This window comes from Oxyura jamaicensis, chromosome 18 (genome assembly GCF_011077185.1).
Source record: "Oxyura jamaicensis isolate SHBP4307 breed ruddy duck chromosome 18, BPBGC_Ojam_1.0, whole genome shotgun sequence".
In the NCBI taxonomy this organism is placed as follows: domain Eukaryota; kingdom Metazoa; phylum Chordata; class Aves; order Anseriformes; family Anatidae; genus Oxyura; species Oxyura jamaicensis.
Genome location: NC_048910.1, coordinates 11,338,310 through 11,351,025, shown reverse-complemented (window position 1 = coordinate 11,351,025; position 12,716 = coordinate 11,338,310). Strand labels below are relative to the sequence as shown.

General features: G+C 60.8%; 1 protein-coding gene across 2 annotated transcripts in view; it reads left to right on the top strand.

Annotated features, from left to right (window-relative positions):
- Positions 1–12,498, top strand: part of LOC118175717 — a 41,155-nt gene extending 28,657 nt beyond the window's left edge. The window contains exons 4-5 of one of the 2 annotated variants that reach the window (XM_035342198.1): positions 8,549–8,954; positions 9,011–9,129. In XM_035342198.1, coding sequence (XP_035198089.1) covers positions 8,549–8,954; positions 9,011–9,034 — 430 coding nt within the window. In that variant the 3' untranslated portion in view covers positions 9,035–9,129. Of the gene's footprint in view, positions 1–8,548; positions 8,955–9,010; positions 9,130–11,557 lie in introns of those variants that run through there. The other variant, XR_004755092.1, reaches the window with a different exon arrangement.
- The last annotated feature ends 218 nt before the right edge of the window (positions 12,499–12,716 follow it).

The window sequence follows — 12,716 nt, the reverse complement described above, 5'->3', positions numbered from 1 at the left end:
TTTTGACCTAAAAGGGGAAATTTAATTAAATGAGACGTCGATCTCATCTGCTGGGAATTGTCCCCGTGGGCACCGTGCCCTGGATCGTGGCCAAGGCGTGGGAGCAGAGGAGGAGGAGGAGGGCAGGGAGGAAGGCTGGGCAGTGGTGCATAGCCTGGGCTCCTCTCGCCTTCCTCTGGCTCCAGCCTGCCTGGGGGTGCCTGCTCCCCTCTCCTGCCCCAGGGATGGGGCCAAGACGAAGTTGTTCTGCCTTTGGGTTCCCTTCCCAGCCCAGCTTGGTGCCTTCCACCATGAGGCACAACAGGAGGAGGGGGTAAGCAGGGGGTGTAAGAGGCCCACCTGCACCCCGCAGCGTGCTGCCGGGGATGTCGGCTCTCGTGAGAGCAGCCTCTGCAACATGAACCCCATTAATTTCTATATCACACGCAGAAATACGTATTCTTGTTCCAAAATGAAGGCAATTCAAGGAAATTCAAACGTATATAAAAGAAAAGCATCTCTCGCAAGCTCTCCGCGTCCCCTGGGTGTTCGGGTCCAGTCGTGCTGATTGCCGTGGGGTTTGTGATGCTCGTGGCTGCGGGGTGAGCACCCGCTTGCTGCAGGGTGGGTTTCTTGGAGCACTGGCGGTATCGTGTTCCTGAGGAATGAGGTTGGATTTTAAAACAACATCGAGTGGGCGTAGCTTTAAAAAAAAAAAAAAATCATATTTTTATGTCTGCGATCCTCCCGTTATTGCATGAAAATGTCTTTCTTGGAAGCTCTTTGCTGTGGCCCTGCCTATGCTGAGCGCCGTGAGCTGGAGGCAGAGCCCTGAGCAGCCCCGAAGCTGCCTGCACGGTGGGGCTGAGTGGGGCCAGGGTGCGACCCTACGGACATGGGATGTCCGGAGCAGCACCCAGCTTCTTTCTGGGTTTCCCACAAATGTGAGGGTGCTGGGGGTCTCGCTGCTGGGGGCAGGAGAGGCCCTAAGCCGGGCTGTGTGAAGGCAGGACGCCCTCGAGGGCTGCTTGGGGTGCCCCCCGTGGGCAGCCCTACTGCAGGAAACGCCCCAGCTCCGGTGGGGAGAGCCTATTAAAAGGGAATAAGCCGATCAATAAATCAAGGCACCTGAAAAATGAAACCGAGGGGTTGGGAGAAGGCTTTCTGAAGGGTTTCTCTCTTTTTTTTTTTTTTTTTTTTTCTTTTTTTTTCTTTTTTTTTCCCTTGGTCCTTTCTCAATTAAAGCAAACAAAACTGAACTGCAGGACGTGGCCGTGGCTGTGGGGGGCCGTGAGCTCGGAGGCTGGTGCTGGTGCCTGCGTGGTGGGTGCTGAGCACAGGCACGGCCGCGTGTGCTTAAACGAGCCCCGTAAATTACAGCCGCGATACTGGGAGGTGTTGAAAAGGAATCAGTTATTCCACGGCTCCTCTGGTGGGAGCCCTTATTCCAGGGCTCCTCTGGTGGGGGCACTCATCCATTCTGAAAGGGGGATTTTCTGTGAAAACCTGCCTTTCTGTGTCTGTGACGTTGGCCAGCAAGAAGGGGAGATGTTGCTGCTTAGGCTCCGTGGGTTCCCGGCCATGCGAGTATGGAAACTCTTTTTATCCAGCCCTGGTTTTAATTCCTGGTTGTCTTTTATGCACGGTCTTTGTTGTGCCTGAAAATGCCTCTCGGGGCATGCGGCCGTGCGGACCCACGTCCCTGTGCAGGGCTTGGTCCTGCCGGGATGCATCCCAAGGGTCCACTCAGCCTCACGCCCTGCCAGGGCAACGTCCTCACATTTACAGACTAAATCCGAAGCTCTTCATTGCCTTTGGACCCTTTAGCAGGGCACATGGCACTCGCTGCCTTCATGCCCCCGTGAGTTGTGATGAAACACGGGGACACTGACGGGGCGCCGGTAGCACTGCCTGCTGCTCAGACCTCGGCTTCTGGTGCCTTTTGGCTCTCCCCTCCCTGCCTTGCACCAGGCCACGTCGGAAACGCCGGCCTGGTTTTGTCCCGGTGATCAGATCGGGGTGCTTTCTGCTGCGGTCTGTGCCTTGAACTGAGGAGCAGCGTGCCTGGAATCACCGGGAAAAATGTAGAAATTGTACAAAAGCGGCGGCTCCCCCGTGGATGGCAAACTGGGGCGTGCTGAGCGTGCCCTGGCAGCGTGAGCCCCACCGCAGCAGCACTGCTGGTGTCCCCCGTCCACAAGCACAGCAGAAACGGCCTCTCTGCCTCAGGAAACCCCAAAGCTCGGGACATTTTCTGGGTGCACGTCACGCTGGAGCCGGGCCATCCCCGAGCCTGGTGCCCAGGGAGCAGCGTGGTGGGGCCGGGGCGCTGGGTCGGGGGCAGAACAAGGAGCTTTTCACTCGGCCGCTTTTTTCCTGACCTACATTTCTATAATCCTGCGTAAAGTTTAAGTTTCAAGCAGTTGGCGTTTGCCAGCGAGAAAGGGTTTCAGAAAAATTCCTGCCTGGTTCTAGGAAAGGCCGGGCTGAGCGCGCTGCCGCCTGCCCTTTCCCCAGGTCACCTCCGAGGCTGCCTCTGCCTGAGCGCCCTGCTCGCTTCCCTTTCTGCTGGGAACGGACCCGGGGGGCTTGACACGAGTCCTGGGGGTCACCACCACCTTCCCAACCCCGGGACTGAGTTTCGGAGCCATGAAGGGAAGAAGGACCCAGCTCCTTGCCAGCCCCGCACGGCTGCCGTCCCGTGCCCGGGGGAGCCTCGGTGTGCAGGCGGTGGTGTGGGGCCGGCTCCGACCCCCACCACATCCCATAACCCACGAGAAAAGTGGGGTGACGGAGGTGTGGAGGCCGGACGGTCCCAAACCCAGCCCCGCATGGCTAAGTGCCACTTGCAGAATGATCAGCGAATGGGTTTGGGTTAGTGGGGGGCTTTGGGACTAATAAAAACACCATTTTTTATCTGAAGTGTATTGAAACTAATTTTGGAAAGTTTGCTTTTATTTTTCCCTGCACTTCCAACAAGTTTGAATTGAAAGATGCAAAGGATTTCCTACAATTCTTCCCCTTCATTTGAAGCCCCTTGGAGCAGGGAGATGGGGGCTCTGTCCCACTGCTGCACCTGATGTCCCCGCAGCTGGGGGGCAGGGGGGTACCGTGGTCCCTGGGGGGCTTCTCAGGTGAGGTGGGTTTTTGGCCGGGGGCTTGGAGCCAGGGCTATCTTGTTCTTTCGGCTGAGCGTCCTCGGGGTGGAAGGGACTGCAAGGCTCAGTTGTTTTATGGCCATTTTTTTGTTCCTCTTGCGGGGAAGTCATTTAAATTTAGCAGTTAAAAAAAAAAAAAAAATCCCCAATTTTTATACCTTACCACGTGAAAACAAAAGACCAGTGTGTCCACGGCTCTGACTTCTGCGCTGATTTAGGCACACGCAGAATTTTCGTTGCTGCTCTCCGGCCTCGTGCTGAGCATCCAGGAGGGACAAACTGCCCAACTTCCCCAGAGGCCACATTTCGGCTGAGGACACTTCCCAAAGCCTCCCAGCCCGCCTCAGCATCAAACCCTAATCCTGACCGGGGGGCCCGTCTCCCTGCAGCCGAGGGGTAATTTTACCTCTTGATCCGGCGTTGAAGTCCGTTGTGAGAATTAAGCGGTGTTCTGCTGCGCTCATTTACCGCCAGGTATCGTGTGATTACCTCTGCATAGGGCTGGGTGTGCTCTGGGCCCTCCCGCCGTACGCCGAGGCTGGCCGGGCTCGTGGCTGCGTGCGTGGGAGCGATGGCTTGGCACAGCCGCCTCCTGCTCCGTGCTCTGCGATCCGGGGCAATCCCCGGGGCTTCATTTTCTGGGAAGTTTTCTGGTGCAGGGGAAGGGACGGCGAGGAGGAGCGGGAGGGCAGAGCGGGGCCGCGGGCATGGGGCCAGCCGTGGTGGGGACGGATGTGTGGCTGCGGAGCTGCCATCGGGTGGCAAGGAGTGAAGCTCTCGCCACTCCAGGAGCCAAAGCTAACCCCAGCCTGTTTTTTTTTGGGGGGGATAGGAACGCCAGGAGCTGGGGCAGCCCCGCTGGGGACCCCTCTCCTTGATGGACCAGGCGCCTGCGTGGCTTTTCCCTCGATGCCGCAGCCGGGTGGTGACGGCTCTCCTCGCTTGTCCCTGAGCTCCGTGTCACTGCTCAGCCCCTGGAGGCTCCCCGAGAGCTGCAGCATTCGCAGCCCCCCGAGCCCCCCGGTTTGTGGCTCAGAGCTCAGCCCGGTGCCCGGTGCTGGGCTGTGCGCCGCCGCGAGGGACGGCGCCGGGGAGAGGAGGCGAGGGCTGGATCGTGCCAGGGCAAGTTCCCTCGCTCCTGGATGCGTCTCCACGAATGCCCTTTGTCTCCGCTTCAAGCTCATTTTTTTTTTTCCATTGCGGTGCCGATTGGCCTCATCCTGACCGGCTGGGATCGGTGAGTGTTTCTCCCCTCCTGCAGCGGGGAAAGAAAATAAAAATGTGGTTCAAACCCGACTGCGTAACGTGCGTGAGAGGGCACACGTCGCTGTAGGGGAGGCAGGATTTGGCCTGACGCAGGGTTGGGAGCATCCTCGCCCTGCTCAGCACTGGTGCTTGGCAGGGGGGCTGTGGCTGTGTGTCTGTCCGGGGGGGCCGTGGTCCTGACGTCCTCCCCGGCCCTGCCTTGGCACGCTTTGCCGGCGTCCGATACGCCTGTCTTGGCACACAAAGGGAAGGGGGGGAACGGGAGAGAGGGGGGGGGCACAGGGAATTAATCAGCTTAGGGTCAGCACAGGAAAAAACACTGCTTAAATTGGTAATCCCTGGGGATGGAAATCAGCTCAAGGCTGCATAATAAATGTGCAGCCCGGTGGTTTTTTTCCTCCCTGCTCTCCCCAGCGGGGCAGGTGTCAGAGAGCAGGAGCTGGCGGGACGGATCCTGCCTCCAGCGAGGGCAGGACTGGAGTGTGGGTGCTTTGGCACCCTTGTCTGGGGACGCTCCCTGCTGCGAAGCTTTCCAGAAAACATCCTGACCCCGATGTGAGGACTTTGAAGTCCCCCGGGCGCTCAGGCTGGGATCCTGCAGCCAGAGCAAGGGGGGTTTCGCAGAGCTTTCCCCACCCGTGCGCCAGTGCAGGGCTCCCAGGGTGAGGAGGAGGCTGCAGGTGTGCGAGGAGAGGGCTCTGCGCCCCTTTAATCCTCTTTGTCCTGGGCATCCATCCCTGCGTGGCTCTGCTCGGAGGCAGAACAGCCCCGGGGGGACGTTGGCAGAGCGCTGGGGTGGATGTGAAGGTCACGGAGCTCCTGCTCGGGCAGCCCGAGGTGCTCAGAGCTGTCTGCGCAGCCCGGAGAGCTCAGCCCTCTGCTCGCCATCACGAGGACCCAACGCCCCTAAGGAGCCCCAGGGCCTCGGGATGGGGGCTAATCCTGGCATTATTGCCGTGCCAGCAGCCCCTGCTGCTCCTCCGCTGGAGCACGCAGCGGGAGGAGATCTTGCTCCGAGGAAAGCCCAGGGATGGGTGGGATCCTCGGGGGGCTCCCGCAGGCGGCGGGGACCAAAGGCAGCTGCTTGGCAGCTGCTCGGCTCCTGCCTGCCCGCCGTGGGGGACCGCCGGAGTGCCGGCAGCGGAAGCAAAAATGCGGGGAGGTGAACAGAGTTCACGCTCGGGGAACATCGTGTTGCTGCTTAGGCCCATCAATCCATCTGTCAGAGGGTTATCACTTTGGGGATGCTTTGAATAAAGGAGCCAGAACTGTCAGCGGGGTGCCAGAGCCTGCGTGAAACCTGCCTCCAGCCTCTCCTGGGAGCCGGTGTTTTCCGAGCCCTGACATCGTTTTGTGCTTCCAAAATGAAGGAGAATTGGGCTTGCTTTCTTCTTTCAGCTGCCTGTCAGTCTCAACGTGACACTTACACTGCTTTAAAGGAAGAACGGCCTTTTGGCACTGGGAGGGAGGGGAAACGTTGCCAGGGAGAGCCAGGGATGGAGCCCTGCTCATCCCCCCCCAGCTGCGGGGAGTGGGTGTGCAAGAAGAGCTGTTGGGGGATTTTCTGGTGGGGAAAAGGTGCATTTCTCTTGCTTATTCTAGGGTGGGTGCTTGTGTGAGATGTCGGCGGGTTGATTGGGGCTGGTTTTTGGGGAGGAAACCCACACCTGTTCCCGAGAGCGATGTCCTGGGCTGCAGCAGGTGCCGTGCCCTGAGCGCCGGTGGCCGTGGTGGCACTGGGGCTGTGCCCTGTGCCCTGGTGCTCCCGGCGGTGCTGAGAGCATCCCGGGGGGCTGAGCGCCTCCATACCCAGCTGGCAAAGAGCAGTGGCTGTCCGGGACCTGTATTCTGGGGGACACGTTGCAGTCACAGCCCTTCCCTTCCCTTTCCCTGATTTGGGACCAGGAGGTTGCCGCAGCGCTGGGAATGGGTGCAGGGTGCGTCCTGCAAGCTGGGGCTGCTGCATCCCCATGCTGTGACTTTTTTGGGTGCTGGATCCGCAAGCTCCAAGCAATCTAAGCTCTAACCCCCTTCAATTCCTTTGGGGTACGTAGCCAGGAGCAAGGAGGGGTCTCCTTCAGCCTGACCCCCACGCAGCAGCGCCGAGCATCCCCCTCCGCTGCGCCCCAGGGGCAGGGCGGAGCGCCCAGGAGAGAGGCGAGCGTGCGTTTGGTTACAGGCACTGTCCCCCCGTGATTCACGGCGCCGTGCGGGGTGTCAGGGCAGTGACTCACCGGCAGGCGAGCAGCAGCTCCGCGGCGAAGCTGACAGCACCTGTCTGGGACGCGGTTATTTATTAACGCCTTCCCAGAAAGGGCGGCATGGGAACAGCGCGCCCGCTTCGCTTCCTCTGGCTGAAGGAGTTTTAATGACAGCTATGCCGGGGCCGGCTGGGGTTTTGGCAAGGCCTCTGCATCCGATGGGTAGCTTATTAAATGAAGATAATCTCTTTGGAGCGAAGCTCTGGGATTTGGGTTGGCTCTTGCAGCAGGGAGCTGGTAGCAAAGCCCCAGAGGGGCTGCTCCGAGGAAACATCCGAGAGGCAGGGTGGGGAGATGGGTGTCCAGCGAGGGAAGCAGCTGGGGAGCTCGATGGACCCGGCTCTCCCTTCCCACCCGTGGGCTTTTTCCGGCATCGCTCAGATTTTGGATGGGACTGATCCTTCCTGAGGGTGGTTTTCCTGCTGTTCCAGGTGCTGGACTTTCATTGTGTGTGTATTTACAGAGCGGGTGCAGCGTGGGATGGGGTCGTACAGGCTCTATTAAGGGCTGGTCGCTGGTGGGCTCCTGTCCTCCTTGCCCTGAGGGTCTCAGTGGGATCCCCGGGCTGGGGATCAGGGCCCCATGTTGAGGTCCTTGCTGGAGGAGGGGATGGTGCTCGTGGGTCCCCCCGAACCCCCCCACATGCACTGGCGGGGGCTTCCCCCAGCCCACGGCGGTGGTCCACAGCCCTGTGCCGGCAGCTGAGTCGTGCCGTTTCCACAAGATGGAGCTGTGCGATGCCATCCACGGCCACGCCAGACCCGTGGGAATCGGGGGGTCCCAGCTGCCCAGGGTGGCCACGGGTCCTGGGAACCAGCCCGAGCCCTCCCTGGAGCCCTGTGCCACCCCCTGTGGCACCGTGCTGGTTTGGGAGACATCTCACAGTGCTGCTGGTGGAGCAGGCAGCAGCTCAAGAGCTTTCCCTCAGGGGTCCCCAGGTCCCACACCGGGTCACCCCCCTGGTTGTCACCTCTGCGTGTCCCCTGCCACGGCGTGGCGGAGGAGCTGGAGGGACCCGATGGGGTGTGCACCTGGGGCTGGGGTCATCCTGCAGCGGTGCTGAGCCGGCTCCCCTGCAGGGAGCAGGGAGGGTGCACCCGGGGAAGTTGCAGCCTCTGCTGCTCTGAGGCTCTGAGCTGAGCCTGCTGTGCTGGTGCACACACAGCCTGAGCAGGGGCTGGTTCACAGCGCTGCCATCCAAAAATAAATCTTGGCACATGGACATGGAGCGGCCGGGGGTGGTGGGGGGATCGCTGCTGGTACCAGGGAGCCTGGAGGACGCGGGCAGGAGAGGGGGAACGGGCTGCCACGGGTCCCACCTCCAGCTGGGACGTGTAAACTGGGCAGCTGCAGGGTCGCATCCTGCTCCTACATGCCTGGGGGTCGGGGAGGCTGTTTGCGGGAGGTTGGGTGCTGTCAGTGCTGGAGGCTGGCGAAGCTCGGGAGGACCCAGCGGGGCTGGCAGGCGAGGGCTGTGACTCAACGGCTCCGTTTCATCTCTCGGATCTTTTGCTTTTTTTCTTTTTCTTTTTTTTTTTTTTTTTTTTTTCCCTTTAATCCACTTGCCTCATTGACTTTATTTTACAATCCGTCGCTGGGTTCACTGAAGAGCACTTTGGTCATTAAGCACGTCGGGGCATGTGAATAAACCTCCATCTCTCAGCTTCCACGCCGGGCTCTCAAAGCGCTGGCCGGGATGCAGCGGGCGCAGCAGAAACCCGCCCGCGGTGCTCCACGCCCCCGTCCCCCGCCACCTCCACGCTTTGGAGGTGACGGTGACACAGCCCCATGGCTTTACATGTCCTTTAACGTGTCCTGGCCCCCCTTCCCTTGCACTGACCCGGCCTCTTTAGATCTTCCCTGTCTCTTTCCTGGGGTCTGGAGCCGGGCTGAGCGCCGCCTGGGTCCGGGCGCGGGACGCGGTGCGGCGTGGTGCTGGCACGGGTGTGCTGGGACCAGTTACTGCAAACAGGATCTTGCTCTCTGGCTGCATTTTTCTGAATCCAGCCCAGCAGATGGGAAGTGTTTCGACAGCACAAGTGGAACTGGGGCATGTCTAAGCAGGGCGAGGGGTCCGAGGGAGGGACACCCGGGAGAGGGAGCAGCAGGGAGGTATTTCCAGCTGATGGGAGCCGAGCGAGCCGTAACGCGAGCGCTGCCAGAATCGTTTCCCTGTCTGCTGGTTTCCTTTCCTGTTTGGCTTTGCTGCCTACACAGTTTGTGCTCAAGATGTCTGGAGATGCGATGCTCTCATCCTCTGGAGCCAAAAGCCCCAGTTCTATTGCTGTGCTTTGCTCCTTGCAAGCCTGTGCCGGGGGGGCCGGGGCAGGCGGCAGCTCCCCGTGCAGAAACACATCAGTACTGCTGTAATTCTGCCTCCTCCTCTGGTTGCTCTGGACAGATGTGCTGTCCTTCCTGGGCTGCTGCTGAGCGGGGAGGCAGCCCCGTGCCCTCGTTTGGTGCCTGACAGCCTCGGTGGGCTCGTGGAGAGGAGAAAACCAGCACGGGGGCTGTGGGGAGGAGCACGGGGCTCGCCGTGGGTGGCCTGGCTGTGCTGCTGCTCGTCCTCCCGGGGCCGGAGCGGTCCAGGGCTGGGGGAAGCAGATGATGCCTCGCTAGGGACAGTGAGGGTTGGGGGTGGCAGCCAGCCTGGGGAGAAAGAAAACTGCACCTGGGATGTTGCCCTCCGTGGGGGCTTGATGCTGAGGATGTGCAGATGGTGGGGAAGGAGGAAGGCTTGTTCTGAGTGGGGTTTGTGCTGGCCACCAAGGCAGCGAGCCTGCCCAGGCTTTATTTCAGTGATCCACATGGTGAGGACAGGCTAATGTCCCCGATGTGGGCAGAGGCAAGGACAGGAGGACACCCTGCAGCAGCAACCAGGGCGGGACGCCCGATCCCGTTCTCAGCATCTGCATCTCCATGGCTGCAGCAGATGCGGCTGCGCGGGGGATACTTCATGGTCCCATGGGGCTCTGGCAGTGTCCCCATCCTGCAGTGTCCCCATCCTGCAGTGTCCCCCTCCCCCAGTGTCCCCATCCCACAGTGTCCCCATCCCGCAGTGTCCCCAGCCTCGCTGGCCGGTGGCCTCTCTGGGGAGGGCAGCGCATCAGGAAGCAGCTTTGATCTCCGGCGCTAACACCTTTTCAAACGAGCCGCGCACGAATGGGCGCCCTCCTGCCCTGCCCTGGCTCAGGCCGGGCAGATAACACATCAGAGCCCGCGCGCAGAGCCGCGATAGCGCTGCTTTATGGAGCCCTGATTGCTACCAGCCGTGCCGCTCGCTCACTGGGACTTCAAACGCAGCGCTGTACCTGCAACGCCCTGGGCAAAGAGTCCTGAGCCGGGCTTTACGCACACACCTCCGCATGTGTGCGTCGACGCCCACATCTTTTGGGACAAATCTTTTTGCTCGCTGACAAATCTTTTCACCCTGTCCCGTCTTTGCGCTGGCAGCGGGGTGGCTTTGGTGGTCCTCTGGGACGGGGTCGTTGCACCGGGGGCTGGACCCTCGGGACCTGCTCGCTCGGCGCGTGCTGGTGGGCTCCGGGTGCCCCTGCGGTGCCACCGGCAGCACGGGGTGTGCTGATGGGAAAGCCCTGGAGGTGCCTGGGCAGGCAGGGAGGATTCGCAGCCGCTCTCCGTGTGCTCGCCGGCAGCGTGGGAGTTAACAGTGAAGTGGGGGGGCAAGCGGGGGGGAAAAGGGCTCAGACCTCCCCCCGCCCTCCCCACCGCCCCCCTCGGCTGCTGCGATTTCATTGAGGCTGTGTATTGGCCTCGGGAGAGCCAAGCTGGGTAACACCACAACATAAACAGAACATCTGGAAGCTCTTAAAGGGTTTTATTTTTTAACACATTTACAAGAGCCAGGGACGCTTTGCAAACTCGGAGACACTGCGCTGCTTCTTTCCCCCAGAGCCGACCGTCAGCCCTGCCCCTGGGGAAGGTGCCAGGGGCTGCTCGTGCCCCTGCGCAGCGTTTTTGGGGGCTTGGCATCCTGGCCGGGAGGTGCCAATCCTGCTTGCATGTTCCTTGCGAGGTCCAAAGCAAACAGGTTCTAAATGCTGCATGAGAAGTGAGCAGAAAGCTCTACCCTTCTTTCTGCGCGCCCCTGGTTAATGTTGGAGCAGGACGGGGGCTTGGGCAGGGCTTGCCTGCTGGAAAACCTGCTCAATGGTCTTGTGGGGGGAACGGGGAGAAGCAGAGGACAGCAAATGATGATGAAGCTCCCCAGGTGGGCCAAGAGCGTGTCTGAGCCAAATGGGAGCTGGCTGTAACTCACTTAGTGGTGGAGTTTGGGTCCTTGAGCATGGTGTGGGTGATCTGAGAGGCTTGTAGGTGGGGAGCCCATGGACAGGGAGGCCAAACGAGCTCCGTCTCCATGCTGGTGACAGCATGTGCTGTCGGACTGTTATCCATCTCCATCTAAAGGGCTGCAGCCTCCTCAGCCTCCTCCAAGAAGCTGCTCCTGCCGGCCCCGTGCCACGCTGCAGCGCGATGTCGGCCGCTGGCACACAAGCACAAGGAGCTGCTTTCCCTCCCTGTGCGCCCCCGTGGCTTTGTCTGTCCCGTGGAAATAACCACTTGATTATCTTCCATCAGCCCCTGGCTGTCTCCTACCCACCCTTGTGCTACACGTGGCTGTTGGGGCTGCAGCGGGTGCGTGCTGGCCCTGGGGGTCAGGGCGCAGGGAGGGCTCCAGCCTCTGCAGCGCCGCCGAATTTTGGCCCCGATGCTGAAGGTGGCTTTGCAGAGCGGCTCTCTGAGGGGCTGCTGGGTGTCTCCCCTTCTGCCCATCCCTGCAAAGACTTAACTTGGTAAAAAATTGGGATCACGATGTGCTTCATCATACCCGACCACTGTTCTTCCCACTAACCCTGTGGTTTCCCTTCGCAGGGTCGGTGGTGAAGGCTCGGGGTGCGGGTACCCAAGAGGGGAGCCACGGCGCTGCTGCAGGGACCGTGGCCGCCCAGCCGAGGACGGATGCTTCAGCTGCGAGCATGGAGGGAGGAAAAGCAGAGGCAGCATGACACGTCTGGCACCCAGCAGGGGAGCAGGGTGCACCCGGGGCCGTGGCGAGCTCCTGCACCCCACACCGACCATGGGAACAGCCCCGGCGCAGCCACCCAGCGTGCGCTCGCTGTGACTCACGTCCCCGCTCGGCGAGGGGTCCTCCCGCACTGACCTCGCTCCGCTGGCTCCCACGCAGGGCAGAGATGACTAAATTACTGCTCCCCGCTGGGCTCTGCAAATTCTCCTCTTGGCCGGGCGGCTTCCAGGCCGGATACGTGGGGCTGGATGGCTGAGTGCTCTCAGGTCACACAGTAGCTCCGATTTTTCCCCTGTGAAGGACCAAGCGCTTGCCCGGTTCCAAGGAAGCAGCTGTGGAATTTTATTTTATTTTAGTTTTTTTTGTACCCCTCTGCTCTTCCTTCTGACTCTTTTTGTGGTCTTGGGCTTTTCACGAGGATGGTTGGACCCAGCCCGCGGCACCAAGTGTGGTCTCCTGCAGAGGGACGAAAGCCTCCGGAGGAGCCGCACGCTGGGACCGAGGTGGCAGCCTCAACGCTGTGGGTTTGAAACTGTCTGGGAGAGTGTCCCTCGTGTCACCAGCACTGCACGGCCGTGTGTCACCCATCGGGGTGCCCGCCCGGTACAGCACAGGAGTCGCCGGCTGCCCCTGGGGCTGAGCATCCTCATCCCTGCCACATCCCCCGTGGGACGAGGAGGGGCCGGGGGGCACGGGGCCAAGCCGCAGCGAGGGGAATGTCAGGACGGGGAAAAATGTCACCCCCAGAAACAATTAAATGGCTTAATAAAACCCTTTGCCTCTCGGAGTGCTCGCTGTTCTTTTCCGTTTGCCTTGGCTCAGCCACACTTACATCATGGCCCTATCGCGGGGCTGCCGAGCGGACGGGTTTGATTGCACAGGAAACCGGCGCTTTGGCAAACTGCTCTGCCCTGGCGAAGCCGGGCCAAGAGCTCCATGGCTTTGCTTTGCAGAAAAATTCTTCCCTGTCCTTTCCCCCTTTCCTTTCTGCAACCCTCAGCCATC